Source organism: Alexandromys fortis, unplaced genomic scaffold (genome assembly GCF_014885135.2).
Source record: "Alexandromys fortis isolate MF-2015 unplaced genomic scaffold, M_Fortis_MF-2015_v1.1 scaffold_174, whole genome shotgun sequence".
Taxonomy (NCBI): domain Eukaryota; kingdom Metazoa; phylum Chordata; class Mammalia; order Rodentia; family Cricetidae; genus Alexandromys; species Alexandromys fortis.
Window position 1 is genome coordinate 1,916,671 of NW_026068063.1, and position 18,619 is coordinate 1,935,289.

Sequence of the window (18,619 nt, forward strand, 5' to 3'; positions counted from 1 at the left end):
GCAAGCATGAGGATCAGAGTCTGACTCTCCGGAGCCCATGTAAAGCCAGACACAGTAACGCATGTCTATAATCTAAGATGAGATAGGAGGCAGAGACAGGGGAATGCTGGGAAACTTAGGCCAGCTAGCATGGTGCACTAGAAGCAAACAATAAAGAGTTTGTTTCAAACAAGATGGAAAGTGAGGACCGATACCCAAGGTTGTTCTTTGACCTCCACACATGGGCCATGGCACATGTGTGTCTTACACTTACACACACAAGACAATACATTACATACATATGTACACATACATCATGAACTAATAATGGTGATAATAAAAAGACAAGAGGGCAAGCATAAGAGATGCTTGTATCAGGGATATATATCCTTCTATGTGTTTGGTCCCCACTCCATCCCTGGGAGAGTGGAGGGCACGCCACAGACCCAAAGCTTCATGAAGCAAACATTTCAAGACAGCTGCTTAGAAAGAAGGCTGCCCACCCTGTGTTCCTCTGTCCTGCCTGCTTTTTACAGCTCTGGTCTTCTTCTCTTGCTCTGCTCTTTTGCCTGAATAAAATGCCATAGTATCGTTCACCATAGCCCAGCACATACTTGGCGTCTGTGTTCCCGCCCTTCTTGATAAAGGTCTCTTTTGTTTGGCTTGGCCTGAGTACTATTTGTTCAGAAACATATTTCATGCTCATGTGATATTCTTTCTTTTCTTTTCCCCCCACACAGTTATGAAGATGTAACCCAAGAACTCACACACACTAGGCAAGTCCTCTACTGCTGAGCTACACCGTTATTCCCCATGTGGGATTCTTGATGCTCTCTTAGCTTCTGAAGGGAAGGCTGAGCCTTATGCAGTCAGGACTTGAAGATCAGCCCACCACTTGCACTCTTGGCAAAACATGTATGGCCAGAGTTTATCCAAAGTCCAAACAAATCAAATACTCCTTCTGGACGGAAGTCAATCCTTTAGTAACCATTTTTCAGAAATTAAAAAAAAGCAATATATTCTCTCAGAGTTTTATAATCATATCCAATCTTACATCAGAGACATTAATTGCCGTAATGAAAGATTCTGAATACTCCAAATCTTCCAAAGCAGATAAAGCAATAAAAGCTCGATGGAACTTCTGAGAAGCATTTCAGCACTGGGGGACCTATGCCCTCTTTTGAATCCGTTCCCTCTTTGTAAAACAGAGCGACAGAGCAGCTACGAGTCCAAAGGAGGGGAATTCTGAGGGCCCGCCGAAAGGGCATGCTTTGTTAAGAAACCAATTGTCGGGAGTCTGCCAATCTCTAACAGAGTCTACTTTATCCCACAGAAGAACTGGATCTGGACCATCTGATCTTCAGAAACCCAGCCAGCTTTACTGAGTTTCATATCGTTCACGGATGGCTGCAAGCTCCAAACAAGAGCCACCCTCATTGTTAGAAGTGCCATCCTAAACGGGGTCTCTGGAATGCAACCTAAAAATCAGCCACAACGGTAGTAGCAATGTTCTCTGAAGTTGTGGATGATGTACACTTGGGTGTCCTCAGACTTCGAGGGGAATGAGATGTACACGTGTAATGTGATCAAGGCTGGTACTGACCATGTGTTGAGCGGTAGTGACTGCTTTGGAGGCTCAGCCCCAGAAACTCTGCCTTCATCTTTCCATCCATTCTCGCAGCATGCTGTTGGGGAAGCCTCTGATTAGTCTCGTTCTCATTATGGGGATCTTGAGGTCTGAAACGTGATAAGAAGCTGTTTGTTATCACGCAGCAAGTGCCGCTGCTGGAATTTAACCTAAGTCTTCTTGAAGCTGTCCTAGGCTGCTAATAGAGTAAATGGAGGAGGAACGGCCCCCATGAAGCTGAGCAGGAGGGGACCTAACTGAAGCATGATGCTGCAATGTCTCCAAAAGCGCTGAGGGGAATCAGCCAGATCAATCATCAGATGGCGTTGTCCCTGGATAGGAGAAAGACTATTCCTCAAGGTTTCCTCATGCTGCAGGGTAAATCCCTTAAGAACACGCAATTCCCTTAAACCTAATTCTATATGCACCAAGCCTTCTGATCATTAATTCAGTCTCCTGGGAGATGCTTTTCCATGGGAGAGAGTGCCTTGCGTGCCTAGCAAGGGTCAGTCTACCAGCTTTATTCTCAGGGGAGAAAAACACAAGTTGATAGTAAAATTACTGACAATCAATTCCTAAAACAATTGATTCTGAGTCAACAAAAATAGATCCCTGGGACTAGGGAGATGGCTCTGTCAACAAAGTGCTAGCTTCATGCTAGTGAAGATCTGAGTTCAGCTCTCCAGACCCCATATTGAAAAGCAGAGCACAGTGGTCCATGCTTGTCCCAGCGATGGGGAGACAGAAGAAGACGGGTGAATCCCTGGAGTTTGCTGGCCAGCTAGGCTTACCTACCTGGCAAAGGTGTAGGCAGTGAGAGACATGATTTCATATAAAATGTGGATGGGACCTGAAGTTATTCTCTGACTTATGCCCTCTTGGGTCCCACCCGACTTATTCGTCCACACTTGGAGGGAGAGGTAAGGATTAAGAAATAGACAGGAGGTAACAGATCGAATCTGGAGGACATCCAGTGAGTACTGTGATCTGCCCTAAGTTTATTACTCAAAGCTCTTAAATACTCAAATCCAAAAAGGAGGAAAGCAACAGACTTCGTTGCCATGATACAAAGAACAAATAAATGTAATTACCTTCTCACATCGCAGAACATTAAGAAACCACACCCTAGGTCAAAATATCTTTTTTGTCTAGGCAAAACATCCTATAGCCATGCCTTAGGTCAAGCATCCTGTCTTATAACCTCGAAGGAGCAAGAATAGGTCTGAACTCTCTGACCTTATATAAGGTGGAACAGATTCACTTCTATGGGCCTCCACAATGCACACAGTTACACATAGGTTCACACACACACACACACACACACACACACACACACACCTGTAGAAGGCATGAAGTACTTGTGCTCACAGAGAAGCATTAGGGAAACCAGGAATGTTAAACATGCAGGCTTGTCTCTTCAACAAGAAGGATAGCCTGGTGTCTTAGTTGGTATCGTTTACTGTGAAGAGACACCATGACCATGGCAACTCATATAAAGGAAAACATTTAATTGGGGCTGCCTTACAGTTTCAGAGGTTTAGTCCATTATCTTCATGGAGGGAAACATGGCAGTGTGCAGGCAAACATGGTGCTGGAGACTCCAGGTAGCTGAGAGTTCTACATCTTGACCTATGACAACAGGAAGTAGTCTGGGATACTGGGTGTTGCTTGAGCATCTACGAAACCTCAAAGCCCACCCCCCACAATGACACACTTCCTCCAACAAGACCATACCTACTAAAATAAAGCAACACCTCCCCAAAGTGCCTCTCCCTATGAGCTATGGCAGCCAATTACATTCAAACTATCACACCTACTGACCTGTGTCATCTGTAGGGCCAGGTCACACCTGAATCCCCCAGACTATGATGTTTATTCCAAACTCTTCCTCTTTTGTTTTGAGCATTGTTTCTCAGTCAATAGGACCCACCTTTAGAGGAGATGTCACATATATTTTGGAGCTTAGTGACCTCTGAACCACACCTGATCCTCCCCTAGGCACTGAAGCCACAGAACCAATCTTTATGGAAGAGGTTACATGGACTTTGCAGGAAAGTTTTGGTACAGTCACACCTTAAGCTTTGCTGTGCACAAGAGACTGAGATAATTGTTACCAGGAACCTTTTTTCTCAAAACTGTAGCGTGCTTAAGTGCCTAAAAATATAAACTTCTCGGTATCAGACTCTAGAAGTTTGAACCAACACCAGCTACTAAGTAATTTTGAACCTGATTTCCTTTTTGCCTCTCTGAGATCCTTCCTCTGCTGCTTGGAGTTTGCAGGGACCCCATGAACAAACGTATTCCTGATCCTATAAAACCTGAATCTTCAAAGACCTACTAGGCACTCCACTCATGTGTTTGTGCATGTGTGTAGTGTATTATGTGCATGTGCGAGTGCTGGACACACGCCTGTGTATGCTCACAGACGTCAAGACCTGCGGTGGATCCCTGTATCCTCCTTGATCATTCTACTGCCTTGTCTTTGGAGACGGGGTGTCTCACTGAACCCAGAGTCCAAAGATTGGCTAGACTGGCTGATCAGTGAGTTCTGGGGATCTACTTGTCTCGACACCGTACCTGGTCCCACCTTCTGGTCATGCTAAGTTACAGATGCCTGTGGCCATGCCTAGCTTTGCACACGTGTACTAGGGAAGCTAACTCAGGCCTACATGCTTGCACAGAAGGCCATTTGCCAACTGAGCAAGAAGGGACTTGCTCTATCCGATCCCTTCTAATCACCTTAGTGATATTAATGTGTCTACCTTTACTGGGTGACATTAACACATTGCCATGATGGCACCTGTCTAATGACACATGGCTATAGGGTGAAAAAGAAGACTATCACAACAGCCCATAACACTCTTCGTCATTATCTAGTTCTAAAATTTATTCAGGGACTGGTAAGATGATCCAGCTGGCAAAGCCATCAAACTTGGTGACCAAAGTCTGATTCCTGGAACCCACACGATGGAAAAAGAGAACAGACTCCCCCAAGTTGTCCTCCAGTCTCCCGACACACACCATGGCGCATGCTCCCCACCACACACAAACTAAAAAAGTAAAAACCATTTTTAAATTAATCAGTTTACTTCCCAAGGAATTCTAAAAGCCTAAAGTCCCCCACTGTCCCTTTCCGGGAAAGCTTCTCCTAAAGGCATGTTTCTTTGTTTTATTTGGTGATTGTTAATTAATTTTTTTTTATTTATCTGCATTTGTGTGTTTACATGCTGTGTGTTTGTGGGTGCTCTGATAGGCAGAAGAGGCTGTCAGATCCCCAGAGCTGGAGTCAGAAGGACGTGTGAGCTGTCTGACATGAGTATTGGGAACTGATCTGGGGTCCTCTGGAAGAGCAGCAAGTGCTCTTAACCATTGAGTCATCTCTCCAGGCCCCTGTTTGCTTATTTTCTGAGACAGGGTCTCATTATGTAGCTCAGGCTGGCCATGAATTTTACAGCCTCCACCTCCAGAGTGCTGGGATTATAAGGGTGTACCACCACACCCAAACTGGAGGGATTTTTGTTTGTTTGTTTGTTTTCTAACAAACAAACAGGCATAGTTCATGCCAGGCATGAATGAAGGCAACACCAACAACACAATGACCTCAGCTGATGAGAACAGGAACTCATTAGTCATGGGAGGCTCAAGGCAAAATGACCCTGTCTAAGCCCTTGCGAGGGAGGCCGCTTGGCACCGAGCTCCGTGGCCTGTAGGAGCGCCTGATTGTATGCTGACAAGGACCTAATTACTCAGTAGTCTGTGTGTGTGTATGTGTGTGTGTGTGTTTAGGGTTGGCTATTTCAACGCCATTGAATACCTGGGCCAAGCATCCATGGAGACCCTGTGTCTTAGAAGAGCCACACCCCTCCGAACAGTTTATGTTTTGCACTGAATTAAATACTTTTAGGTTGTTTTTAAAATTTCATAGGCTTCACCTGCAATGTTACACTCGAAGTTGCCCCTTGCAGAACTCTTAAAGAATTTCTTGGGGCTTATTTGCAAACACAGGACATCTCAAACCATGCCTACTTCAGCCTTTTTCTTCTTTAACTCCTCCATTACCAAGGACATTGGGCAAAAGATAATAGGAGACTAGGACGCTTCCTTCGACGGAAATTGTTTCTTCTTCCCGGCTTTCACGGTTCTCTTTGGTAGCGCTTTGCTTTTTAGTGCTGGCAACGATCCGCTTTGTAATCTCCACGTCAAGGTTAAGTTTACCCCTGAATCGCTGATGGCGGGACTGCTTTGTAGCTTTTTTTTTTTTTTTTAAATGAGCTGAACTTTGGCACCATCACTTTCTTTCAAGGGCACAGCGCCTTCTTTTCACAAAACTGAACTTGCAAAAACCACGACAGAAGGGATCAGGTGTGTTAGCGCCTGTTACCCTATTACTGAGGAGGAAGAGGTAGGATCATCATGAATTTAGAGTTAGCCTGAGCTATGCAGGGATGACACACCACCCACTCCCACCCCCCCACCCCTGAAAAGTGCAAAATAACAACAAAAAGTATGCGAAATGGAGGAATGTTTCAAACTGGGATGAGCAACTTCTCCGAGCCTTCTTTAAAATGTAAAGTGCTCGGCGTTTGCGCTGGTTTGTGTTGTGTAGTAAACTATGCCTTGGGAAACAAAACCACCAAGTGATGTTTTTTCTTCTCTCACTTAAACCCTGCAACAGTCTTAGGAGGCACAAAGTATTTTTTTCTATAGCTCTTAAACTAGAAAATCAAACACCCACTCCTAATATGCGCCGATAGGTTTCTTCTTGCTATTGGGCAGCATCAAGTCGTTGGGAATGGGAGTCTTGCCTCTGAGCTCTGGGTCTGTTCCTGTGTCATTCCCACCCGGCCATGTCGCTTAGGCTTCAATGTCCTTCTCTGTTAATCAGTAATAGTTATCACTAATTATCATCTTGAGGTAAGGCCTCAAGCTCACTATCATTTTACTACTACAGAGTTTCAATACCTCGCACCCCCCCAGGGTTAGAAAATTTCAGTAGTCTCGTGCCTCCGTTTCCTCTAAGCACTGGGACTTCAGGAGTGTCGTCATGCCCACTTTATGTGGTGCTAAGGTTAAAACCCAGGACCCCGTCCATGCCAGGCAGGCACTGAGCGAAATCTCCAGTGTCTCAAATTTGGCATCCTTAATGGTATATATCCCTTAAAGGCAACGTCCACAGAGAGAGGTTCCGCGTTGTGTCCTTACAGTGAATGGTTTCATAGAGAATATTTGATAGCCGGCTGAGAAGAACAGAATGTGATATTACAAGATGGCTCAGCAGGTAAAAAGTCCCTGTCACCAAACCTGACAACCTGAGTTTGGTCACTGGGACCCACATGGTAGGAGAGAACAGAATCCATCAAATTGTCCTCTGACCGCCTCATGCACGCACTGTGGTGAGGTTGTCCTCACACATATCCAATAAAAACACAAAGGAGTAAAAGTCTTTGTTTAAAAAAAAATACTAGAATATGGATGGAAAGGGGAATGTTGTGAAGGTCAGATGAGAAAGAGCCCAAAACAAAGACTTCCCTGGAGCGCATTTTGTCTAGACTCTGTGCTGCTCAAGATATGTTTTAGGAATCAGTGTGAAAATAGAGAACGGGGTTCAGCATGCGATAGAGGCCCGTCTGGAAGGGAACGAATAGGGACAGCCACATTCGAGTGTGGGGCTCACTTCTCAGACAGGGAGGAGTCTCGGAGAGCTTCTTGTTCGTGACTGAGCACACTTGGCTGCTTCTGTGACAGGGGAAGTCAGGCTAGGGAACGGCCCACAGGGGCTCAGAGTGTCGTAAAGGTCCATTCATTAATCCAGTTCAGAGACCATAGCGTCCCAAATTAGGGGCGTTGGTGATAAGAAGAGGAAGAAAAGGTGCCATACCGCCAAGGAACAGCCACCTCCTGAATGTGGGGGCTGCACAGGACCACACTTGGACGCTGGACATAGGGAGATTCTGGGACACCGGTGAAAGTTCCAAGAATTTCTCTTTTCTTTGCTCTCCATCCAGTTTTAAATGTCTTTAGGTGACATCAGTCAGCAAGTCACTGAGTGCCTAAATACACAGAAGAAACAGGAGAACCTCAGAGGGAAAGAAACCCAGCCCAAGGACAGTGAAGTGAGCCAAAAACCTGGTGGGCACTGGCCTAACCCTCCAAACACCTCTTTCCTGGAGAAACCAGTAATGACCACTGCTAAGTAAGAGGCCGGCTTCTGGTCTCCCTTCTGACGGGTGCCTCTCTTAATCATTTATTCCTTCTCTTATGTAGGATTGCTACATTTTACTTGAAGATCCCTGTACATCAACCATCTCAAGAAATGCAGTCTCTTTTCTTCTTTCCATGTGTTGCCTTTAATATCTTATTCAATCGATTTTTTCCCCCTACCAATCTCCTTTTAAGAAACAGCAAGGCATCTGGGCGTGAACACATAGACAAAATCAGCTAGCGTGCCTCTTCCAAGCCAGCCGCCATCACTGCTTTCCTTTCCCAACTGCATCCCTTTTCGTTCCCACGGCAACCAGTGGGCCCGCCCACGTGTGGACTCAGGACCCCGGAGGCCGCAGCCCTGCCCCACCCCCACGATCCACGCTCGCGGCCAGCGGCCCAGGCTCCGCGCGAGGAAGGCGGCCCGGTTGCCAAGGAAACGGGAAGACGCCAAGCAGCCGCCCCCACCGCCTCCGCCCCGAGAAAGGCCGGTGGCCGCGGCGGACAGCTGCCTCCGGGAGGAGAAGGAAGAGGGGCCGCAAGTGGGTGGGAAGACGTGAGGCGTGGGGGAGGAAGAGGAGCTCAGGACCGGCCCCACGCACGGTTGATGGGCCGTTCCTCTGCTGTGGGCCTGCCCACCTGCTCCGCCCCGCGGCCCCTTTAGCCCCTGGCAAGGGGCGAAAGTGCTGATCCCTAAGGTAACCACGCCCCAGCTTTTCCAGGACTGAGGGTCAACTTAACCTTTTAAACTTAAAAGATTCTAGAGGGAAATCAGGCCTGGAGCTTGGTGGCCAGTCTCTCTCTTCCTCCGGCTGACCCCAGATCCAGTTAGTTTCTGCCTCAAAGGAATAGATTTAAGGGGAGTCTGGTCATTTTTTGCCATTGACCCTCGCACAGCTGTGCACCTTCTCCGCACATGCCGTTGGTCTTCAAGTCCAGGAAACAGCTTTTGAGTGTGAAAAGATGGTATTACTAATGCTAGAAGCCAATGGCTTGTCAAACTTGTGGTGGTCTTTCCCTCTCCTCTGGGCTTAGTGGTCAGTATTTGTTAGCCAGGCCTCTCGTGCCCCCCCACCTGCATTTCCTAAATTAAATTGGAAGAGGCAGAGCCTTCTCCACCCTGCCTCAAGCCCTCAGCCTCTGAAGTATAAAATGGGCCTCGTCACTAAACTATACTCAACACAAGTTTGTAAAGTGAGATTTTTAAAAAATCTCTATATAAGTTTTTTTTTCCCTCAAGCTAAAATGGAAATAAATCATGGAATCCTTGTCATTACAAATTAATTCATCGTGGAAAGGTTGAATTAAAGGTTTCTCAAATCCTTCTTCCAAGCACCCAATCTCAGAAAAGGAGGAATTTATAACCCTGTCAGGCAGAAACACAGCTACTTAAAATTTTGCTTCAAATGAAGCTTCATTCTAAAGAGGTTAAATTTACATTTTGCTTATTTGCCAAAACCAAGGCAGTATCGTTTTAGCGAGACTTCACAGAGAGAGCAGAGCAAGAAAAATGGTGAGTTTAGCTTAAAGCATTCCTTTCAGATATGGGTTTTTCGTGGTTTTGTGGGGGATTTTTTGTTTGTTTTTGTTTTGTTTTGGACAGTTATGGACATAGAAAAGGAGACAGCGTGTGCGCATGCAGGTAGCCTGCATTTGTAAGTGCACATGTGTAGTATCTTTAGCGGATGGAAAGAAACGCAGTCTGCCACTGAGTCCTGTTCTTCTCAGTCAGGGCATCTCACTCAGCCTGAATTCCCTGGAAATTTTCAACAGAGAGGAATTCATATGTCACAGAGTTCTTAGAATATTCCTCATGGAAATTTCACAGATGTGTAGAATTTTGAGGCCTGGCAGAAGCACTCACTTCCTCTCCTCCTCTCACACCCCCTCATCCTGGCCCTCTCCCTCTCCTGAACATGGCTTCTCACACTGATTTCTAAAGCAAACCCGGTCCAGTGCTTTGTCACTAGAGGCTCCCAACAGACGTGTGCATGACCATGTGCGAATTTCAGAGCGGGAAGCGGTTTAAAGGTGAGAACGAAGGACAATGCGGGCTGCTATTTTAGAATCGGGCCTTGCCCACGCTTTATTGTCCACCCCCACACAGCACTCCTGCAACTGCTTATATCTGCTGGGGGGGGGAGCCCTTGGCTTCAAATGGCTCTCTGGTTGAGTAAGCTTATTCTCTGTGGATTTATTCCCATAACAGTTATTTCTGTTTCCTGTCCACTCTGGTCAGTTTGTCAAACTTGCCGTGCAGACTAAAATCCAAGTTCGTGTGGAGACTGTTCTCCTAAACTGAGATAACCGCCTGGCTCCTTGGTCAGACACCAAGGAAACAGATTGTTCAATCTCATAAGGTCTTGATATATTTAAATAAGGAACTACACATGGCACTTCGGTGCTTGAGATTTTTATTTTACAGTCAAATGTAGGGTGACAGGGAGCTTATGGTGGGTGGGGAGGGTCTCCTTCGGGCAAAGTCCTTTGTTTTGAAGGCGTTTGTGAAGTCAGTGAGCACCTAGAAAGTTTTTCGGTGGCGTTGGTTCCTACCCCTTCAAGCCGGGTTGTTTCAGGCCTCCTGACTAAGACCCTTCCTTCTGTTATACCACCCTGAAGCCATGCTAGAGCAATGGGCTTTGTTGTACACCTACGATGTTTCATCCCGCGGGGCTGTGGGCTGTGCGCTTTCGTGGCCATCAACATAATCTGGTTATGAATTCTGGTGTTCCCTGCCTGATTAATATTCAGACAGGCTTCTTTCTCTTCCCAGCAGGAGCAGCGGGGGTCCATCTTTCTGTTTTTAACCCCACCGTTTTCTGAAAAGGGGGGAACAGACATCATTCTATGCAGGTACAAACTTATATGAAAAGTTAAAAGTGATACTTTTAAATATGGTCCATTAATGTCTGTTGAAATGCACACTAACACACACACACACACACACACAATCTTTATGCTGACTTCCCTCAGGTATTTGTTACAGTCATAGAAAATTAACATAGTTGCGGGTAAATATATGAAGAAAGAAAAAACAGGTAATGAGGGTAGAGCCCTATGCCTGTGAAGTGCATGATGGGAAAATGCTCACCCAACCATCCTGGACCAAGTGATAGCAATGCCCTGAGCAGTCAAGAGTGTGGTGTGGGAGGTGGTAGAAGGTTCCATGGGGCTGGATCAAGTTGATCTTACAGGACAAAGGTTGGCATGTCAACCTGACTCTTATCACAAGGAAAATTAGGGAATAGCTTAAGAGGGGAGAAGCATGATCCTGGTTAGGGGTTTTACCAGCTATAGAACTGTATATTGTAGCTTCAGATCCTAACTCGTCAAAGACCCACCGTCTATCTTGAGAGAAAACAGTCCTCCCAGGGACCAGGAAGTTCCCCCAAGCTGCTCAAGGGTAGACAGAAAACCTTGCAAGATTTTATAACTCCTAGACCAGACACTGGGTCACCGTGAGTCAGGGACAAGCTGACTGTCAGTTTCTACACACACGAGTAAAGCAGAGGATGGAAGAAAGCCACGGGGCGCACACACCTGAGGGTTCGGTTGGTGACTGTCCCACTGCCATTTCTGAGAAGCTGAGAACATGCCGGAGTCACTCAGAGTATATGCAGCAATCTATGAAAGAGCTTCGGTCAACCATCTGTTGATGAGATCTGGCAGTCTCAGTCTGGCACGAACAGTGCCATTTTATAACTTTGTGAGCTATAATATTATGGTCATAAATTAGTCCGCACCAACCAAGTCTAATGTACTGAAGTCAAGACACGTTTACACAGCTAACACAGTGGAACGGCAGCCCTGTTGGTCCTGTTCCTGCCCTTGCTAAGGGTATTCACCATCTGGACCGGCCATTCACTGGGCTTCCCTCCTGCCTCTGAAATCCTTCCCTGAGCTCCTCTCCAACTGCCTCTTCCTTACATTTTTATTTGTTAATGGGTTTGTCCCATCTTCATTTTCTCTGTTCAGTACCCATTTTTGCTTCAACTTCAGTTGTTAGCAATATGCCAGCAGTGGCCAAATCTTTGCCTGTCCAATCAGCTCAGAGCCTTCTACATCTCTGTAATGATCTGTCCTGTCCCTTTAAGAGACAAGCCACACACACACCCTCCTCTGAGGCAAGTTGATCTTCAGCTTCCAGCCTGAGTCTCTTTCTTTTCCATCTACCTCTTGAAGAGGCAGCTTCTGCCTCTGCCCACTTCTCCCCTTTCCCCTTTCTGTCTCTTCCCTCTCTCTCTCTCTCTCTCTCTCTCTCTCTCTCTCTCTCTCTCTCTCTCTCTCTGCCTCTCTGCTTTTCTCCCCTTCTTCCTTTCCCCTCCATAACTCACTAAATAAATATCCAACCTCACACTGCATGGTGTGCCTATCCGTCTTTCTCTCACCCACTGTCTGGGACCAGCTGCCTTCGGAGACCTGTGGCGTGGTCCCGTGGCATGCCATCAGTCTGTTTTCCTTGTGGCCTGCTGCAGTCACTTGGGGAACTGCACCATCCCTGCCTGGGCCTGGCTGCTATGGGGACCTGCTGTTCGCTGCCTGCTGCCACATGGCCCACTGCCGCCTCTTGGGGACCTGCAGTGTTTCTGCTGCTGCAGCCACCGGAATCTGCAGCACTTTTGCTTTTACCATTACAGACTCCATTTGAGTATGAGACAAGAATGGTGTCTGAAGTGCCTACAGCTCTGCACTTCAGTCTCCACATTCTCGTCTCACAAAGCTGCCCTTCCTGATTTCAGGCAGGCAAAGTGTAGAGGACTGGCCTCAACAAAATCGCCTCTTACCAGGGTAGGGGGGTGGGAACCGAAGAAATTTAAGTAAAGAATATGAAGACACATAAAAAGAATAAGACAGAAAACATAGACTAATGCTGGGAGGGTATTCCAGTGATTTCTGAAATCACCTGTGTTTGTTTTTCCACAGCTTTTATACCCAATGTAAAGTGGGGGGAGAAGGTAACAAAAGACTTTATTAACACGATACAAAGGTTAACTAACACAATCGCTTTGTCACTCTGAGACATCAAATCGTTAGCATTCTGTTGTCTAGGTAGCAAAGGTGCTCTAGGTCAGGTGTGCTGAAGACTGCCCTTCCCCTGGTGACCTCATAGTTACAAAGGAAGGAGCAGAAGTGCATTTACATATCCTGACCATCTGTCAGGAGGTGGCATGGAGCTGTCTTAATATCAAAAGAACCAAGCAATCACATCCTGAGTGGGACATGCAACTATGCTTGTCAATCTCCAAACTCTCTGACCAGCAGACAAGGTGGAAATGGGCCTGCATTTTTCAGCCCCCACAGCAAAGCATTAGATTTGAGGTGTACTGTGAAGGAGCCTTTGTAGAGAAAATGCCTCCATGAGATCCTGCTGTAAAGCATTTTGATCAATGTGGGGAGGGCCCAGCCCATTGTAGATGGTGCTGTCCTTGGGCTGGTGGTCCCAGGTTCTATAAAAAGCCAGGCTGAGCAAGCCTTGAGAAGCAAGCCAGTAAGCAGCATCCCTCCATGGCCTCTGCATCAGCTCCTGCCTCCAAGATCCTGCCCTATTTGACTTCCTGTCCTGACTTCTTTCAGTGGTGAACAGCAATGTGGAAGTATAAGACAAATAAACCCTTTCCTCCTCAACTTGCTTTATGGTCCTGGTGTTTTGTAGCAATAGAAACCCTAACTAAGAAATTGGTACCAGCATAGTGGGGTTTTGCTGGGACAGATCTGACCATGGTTTTGGTAGAATTGTGGAAGGACTTTGGAGCTTTTGGGTTAGAAGAGTCATTGAGTGTTAAGAACTCTGTGGGATGTTCTGTGGGGTCTTGGAAGATAAGAATATTGAGAGCAATACAGAGGACGGAGGTCTGGCTTATGAGGTTTCAGAAGGAAGATAAAGACTCTTATCGGGGTCATTTATTATTTAAGATTCGATGATTCTGTTAAGCTTGGGCCAAAGAATCAGCTGTCATTAGCAAGATCCCGGAACTACTGAAGTGACACTTTGCTTTACTGGGACACTTGATGATGGTCAGCTGGAGCTAAGAAATTAGCAGTGATTAAGAAGAAACCAGCAGCTTGGTGGCGGTGGCTCACGCCTTTAACCCCAGCACTCAGGAGGCAGAGGCAGGTGGATGTCTGTGAGTTCGAGGCCAGCCTGGTCTACAGAGTGAGTTCCAGGACAGCTAAGACTACACAGAGAAACCCTGTCTTGAAAAATGAGAGAGAGAGAGACAGACAGACAGACAGACAGAGACAGAGAGAGAGAGGAGAGAGCGCAGCATCACTGAGGTGAAATATTGGAAAGTGTTTCCTCAGAGCACAAAGAAGCTGTCTTCCAGAGGCTGCCACCCTTGCTGGCAGCTGGCCTTGGCAATGTGTAGGCATCACCCAGGTGACTCTTTGAAGGCATGAAGGGGTCATGGAGAGCAGCTGAGGTTTGGCACTGAAGAGGTCAGGAGAGGCCATTCATGAAAGTCAACCTCAGTAGCAGTTGAAGGCCCAGGACTGAAGGGGGTCATGCAGAGGAACAGAGGCTTGGCACCATGACGAGAACTTATGAGAGGCCGTTGGTGAAGAGGGCGGCCCAGTCACAGCAGAAGACCCCAGTGTTTTGGAGATGTCAGCACCATGGGGCGACCACCAAGAACAGCAGCCGCAGTGGAGTGGAGTCAGCCGGAGCCTAGAAGACGCAGCTGGAGAAGTGACCCGGGGCCCTTGGAGGGGTCCAGAAGATCGTGAATAGAATCCAGACCCTGGAATGCTGGAATTTTGTTTTGCTTTGGATTGATTATGACTGTGCCTTGATTTTTTTCCCCCTCTTGAAGTAAGAAAGTATTTTACTAGAGCCCACCGCTGAGAGACTTTGAATTTTGAAAGACTTTGGATTTTTAAAAAGATTGGCTATTTTAAAAGGACTGAAATTTTAATGTATCTGAATTTGTAAGGACTGTGGGACTTTTACAGTTATTTTTGTTGTTAATGTGAGATCTCGCGGATGAATAAGAAAGGAAGGGTTGTGGCTTGCTAGCGCTGTGTTTGTGTGTTAAGGAGTCCCTTGTGTTGACTGGCTTTGTGTGTCAACTTGACACAGCAGAGAAGGTGGAGCCCCAGCAGAGAAATGCTTTAAGGTTCCACTGTAAGGCTTTTTCTCAGTTAGTGGTCAGTGCGGGGAAGGCCCAGCCCTGAGCTGCTGGTCCTGGTGAACAAGCCAGTAAGCAGCACCCCTCCTGATTCCAGGACCCTGCCCGGTTGGAGTTTCAGCCCGGACGTCCTTTGGTGATGAACAGCACCGTGGAAGTGTGATCTGAACAAACCCTTTCCTCCCCAACTTTGCTTTATGGTCATGGTGTTTTGTTCCAGCAATAGAAACCCTAAGATAGGAGGTCACTGAGGAAAACCTCGGTTGTGTCTTGGCTGTGTGTCTCCTGATGGTAGGAATCCCTACCTTTTCGTTAAAATCACCCTTGAGCTGTGGTTAGGTCATTGTCCTGTATCAGAAACTACATCGTCTGCCTTGCAGCACTTGTGACTATGACATGAGTGAATCTAGGTGGACGCTCAGAAGGGTACCTGGCCCTCCCACAGGCTGCTCCATGGGGGAGCTACCACCCTCCCCACCCCCACTGTCCTTCTTTTCTGCCTCCTCTTCCTCCTCCCCACACATTTGCTGCCTTGTTACCTTCTCGTCTCCTAGCCCTTCGGTGGTCACAACTCCGCATAATACCCCACCCCATCCTCCAAACTACAACTTTAGGAGCCTTTTAAACACACAAATGTGCTGGGCGGCAGTGGCGCACGCCTTTAATCCCAGCATTTGGGAGGCAGAGACAGGCGGATCTCTGTGAGTTCGAGACCAGCCTAGTCTACAAGAGCTAGTTCCAGGGCAGGCTCCAAAACTACAGAGAAACCCTGTCTTAAAAAACAAAAACAGCCGGGCGGTGGTGGCGCACGCCTTTAATCCCAGCACTCGGGAGGCAGAGGCAGGCGGATCTCTGTGAGTTCTAGGCCAGCCTGGTCTACAAGAGCTAGTGCCAGGACAGGCTCCAAAGCTACAGAGAAACCCTGTCTCGAAAAATCTAAAAAAAAAAAAGAACATTTTTTTTTTCTGCCAGGTTTGTTGGCGCCTGACGTTAATCCCAGCANAAAAAAAAAAACAAACAAACAAACACAAATGTAAAAGATTGGGAGATGGCTTAGTCAGTGAAATGTTGCTGTAGTGAGCATGAGTTCTGTAGTGAACTTGAGTTCTGGACCGACCCACCCCCCCACCCCCACCATTCATCCATGTAAAACCTGGGCAAGCAGAGACAGGAGGATCCCTGAGACTTTCTGGTCAGCTATTCTTGCAAAATCAGTGAGCTCTCGGCTCAGTGAGAGGCCCTATCTCAAGAAAACAAAGCGAGGAGTGATTGAGGAACAATAACAACTGATGTCCAGCTCTGACTTGCACACGCACACACGTACGTACCCCGTGAAACACTTATTCCCTGGGTTAGAACCTATTATTAGCTCATGTGACTTCTCATTCTGACCTGCAAGGCCCCACAGAAGCCCTCACTGTTCCTCATTCTCCTTCATGCCCTGAGGCACCTGCTGCCCTCTGCCAACTCTTGCCTAACTCATGATTTACCAAGCCCAGTGTTGCAGGCCGATCTTTCCAGTCACTCTGCTCTTCCACGGTGCCATTCCCTCAAGGAGCCCAGACCCGGCTCTGTGGTGGCAGTTCCAGCTGAACTGTCTAGCGATGGTTCTCCACCCTAAGCCATCGGCAGCACAAAGGCAGAGGCGGTGTCTGCCTGCCTGGCTGCTGTACCCAGCGGCTGGCAATGTCTGGCTTGGATTAAGGACAATGGTCACATCCGTGAATTTAAGCAACCCAGGACTTAACAATTTGGTCACCACATATCTGGGTTCTTGTTTACTCCTCGGTCATGTGGTAGAAGTGCTACCCAGTGAGGTGTCTGTCAACTTAACTCCCTGTGAGTAACCAGGATGGGATCTCTGAAGCCCGCTGATGAACGCGTCTGCATTATTTATGGTTGGAACAGAAAAGGCTATAAGAACTTTGACACAAATACAAAAAAAAGGAACGTTTGTACCTTTCAAACAGTGGGGGAATAGATTAATAAACGAACACATGTAATTCTACTCAAATAAACCCAGATATGGTGGCCCGCAGCAACATCTGTCACGGTACGTTTCCTTCTCTGTCTTACCTAGATCGGGAACTAAGAACCATGTTGCATGAAGCAAGGGACAGGCAGAAGTTCGTCAGTGACGTTCAGTATCTGCGGGGCATGCAGCACAAGGTGGACTCTGAATATCAGGTAACTGCAGAAAGCAAGGATTGTCTTTTGGGGGGAATAGAATTTTCAGGCTGGGGCTGGAGAGATGGCTCAGAGGTTAAGAGCATTGCCTGCTCTTCCAAAGGTCCTGAGTTCAATTCCCAGCAACCACATGGTGGCTCACAACCATCTGTAATGAGGTCTGGTGCCCTCTCTGGCCTGCAGACATACATACAGACAGAACATTGTATACATAATAAATAAATAAATAAATAAATATTTTTTTAAAAAAAAAAGAATTTTCAGGCTGCATCGGTGTAAGCCCACCCTGAACGTGCCACTCACTGGCCGACCGTGAAAAGTCACTCATCTTTCTGACTTGTATAAAATGGTTGGTGCTGGGGGCTGGAGAGATGGCTCAGTGTTTAAAAGCACTGTTCTTCCAGAGGTCCTGAGTTCAATTCCCAGCAGCCACATGGTGGTTCGCAACCTTCTATCGTAGGACCTGATGCCCTTTTCTGGCATAAAGATGCACATGCAGGTAGCACACTCTTATACATAAGTAATTTTTTTTAAAAAAAAGAAAAAAAGTAAAAAAAAAATGGTTGGTTCTAATTTCACAATCCTGTCGCAGAATTGAAATGAGCATTTTATCCCAGTGGTGGTCCAGACTTTGTGTTTTACACCACTCCGTCCTCCGTGCTGCAGTGTTAGGGGGCTTCTAAAATACCCAAATGTCAGGGCTGGGAAGTGGCTCAGGCAGTGAAATGTTGCTGAATAAACATAAGGACTTGAGTTTAAAACTCCTGCAGCCACACAAAAGGCTAAGCATGGCCGTGTGCATCTGTAACCCAGTGCTCTGCTGGGCAGAGATGGGATCACTGGGGTCTGCTGGCCGCCAGCCTAGCTCCAGATTGAGAGACCCTGTCTCGAAGGAGTAAGGTAAAGAACCCAACATCTTCCACTGGCCCACATGTGTGTTGGATGTGTGCATCTGTGCACACATGTACCCTCCACACACTCATGCCTCCACACACTCATGCCTCCACACACTCATGCCTCCACACACGTATCTAATGCAGTGTTTGGCCCACAGCCCTTGAGCTGAGAAGCAAAAAGACCTGAAGGGGTTAACTGAGTTGCCCTATAGCATGCCCTTCTGTTGTCATGGGCACCAGAAGAAAGGTGGTTAGCCACTCTACAACAAGCAAATTTCTGGTCTCCGTGGTTACAGTGTTTGCAAGCAAAAACAAAAGTGATGGGGTGCCTGAGGGGTCATGATGCAATTACCTGGGGCTGGCATGGGACAGACTTGCTGTACTCGGTTGTGGGATTCGTAGAGCCTTTAGGATCTGTCCTCACCTCCCCCCCATGAGAAGCTGCCCTCGCCAATCAAGGAGACACATCCTCAGCCTCCATGGAGCTTGGAAAACAGTCCCTCCCTAAGGAAAACACAGTTCAGCTATCAGGTTCTTCTCTTTCTTAGCAATTTCAGATAGAACTGAGCCTGTGAGTCACCAAGGAAACCAGACCCAGCTCA

The 18,619-nt window shown here is 47.1% G+C and overlaps 1 protein-coding gene across 1 annotated transcript in view; it reads left to right on the plus strand.

Moving 5' to 3' along the window:
- Positions 1-10,596: 10,596 nt before the first annotated feature.
- The window catches only part of Marchf10 (membrane associated ring-CH-type finger 10), a 91,461-nt gene continuing 83,438 nt past the window's right edge, over positions 10,597-18,619 (plus strand). The window contains exons 1-2 of the mRNA XM_050120452.1: positions 10,597-10,660; positions 17,015-17,121. Coding sequence (XP_049976409.1) covers positions 17,032-17,121 — 90 coding nt within the window. The 5' untranslated portion in view covers positions 10,597-10,660; positions 17,015-17,031. The remainder of the gene's footprint in view (positions 10,661-17,014; positions 17,122-18,619) is intronic.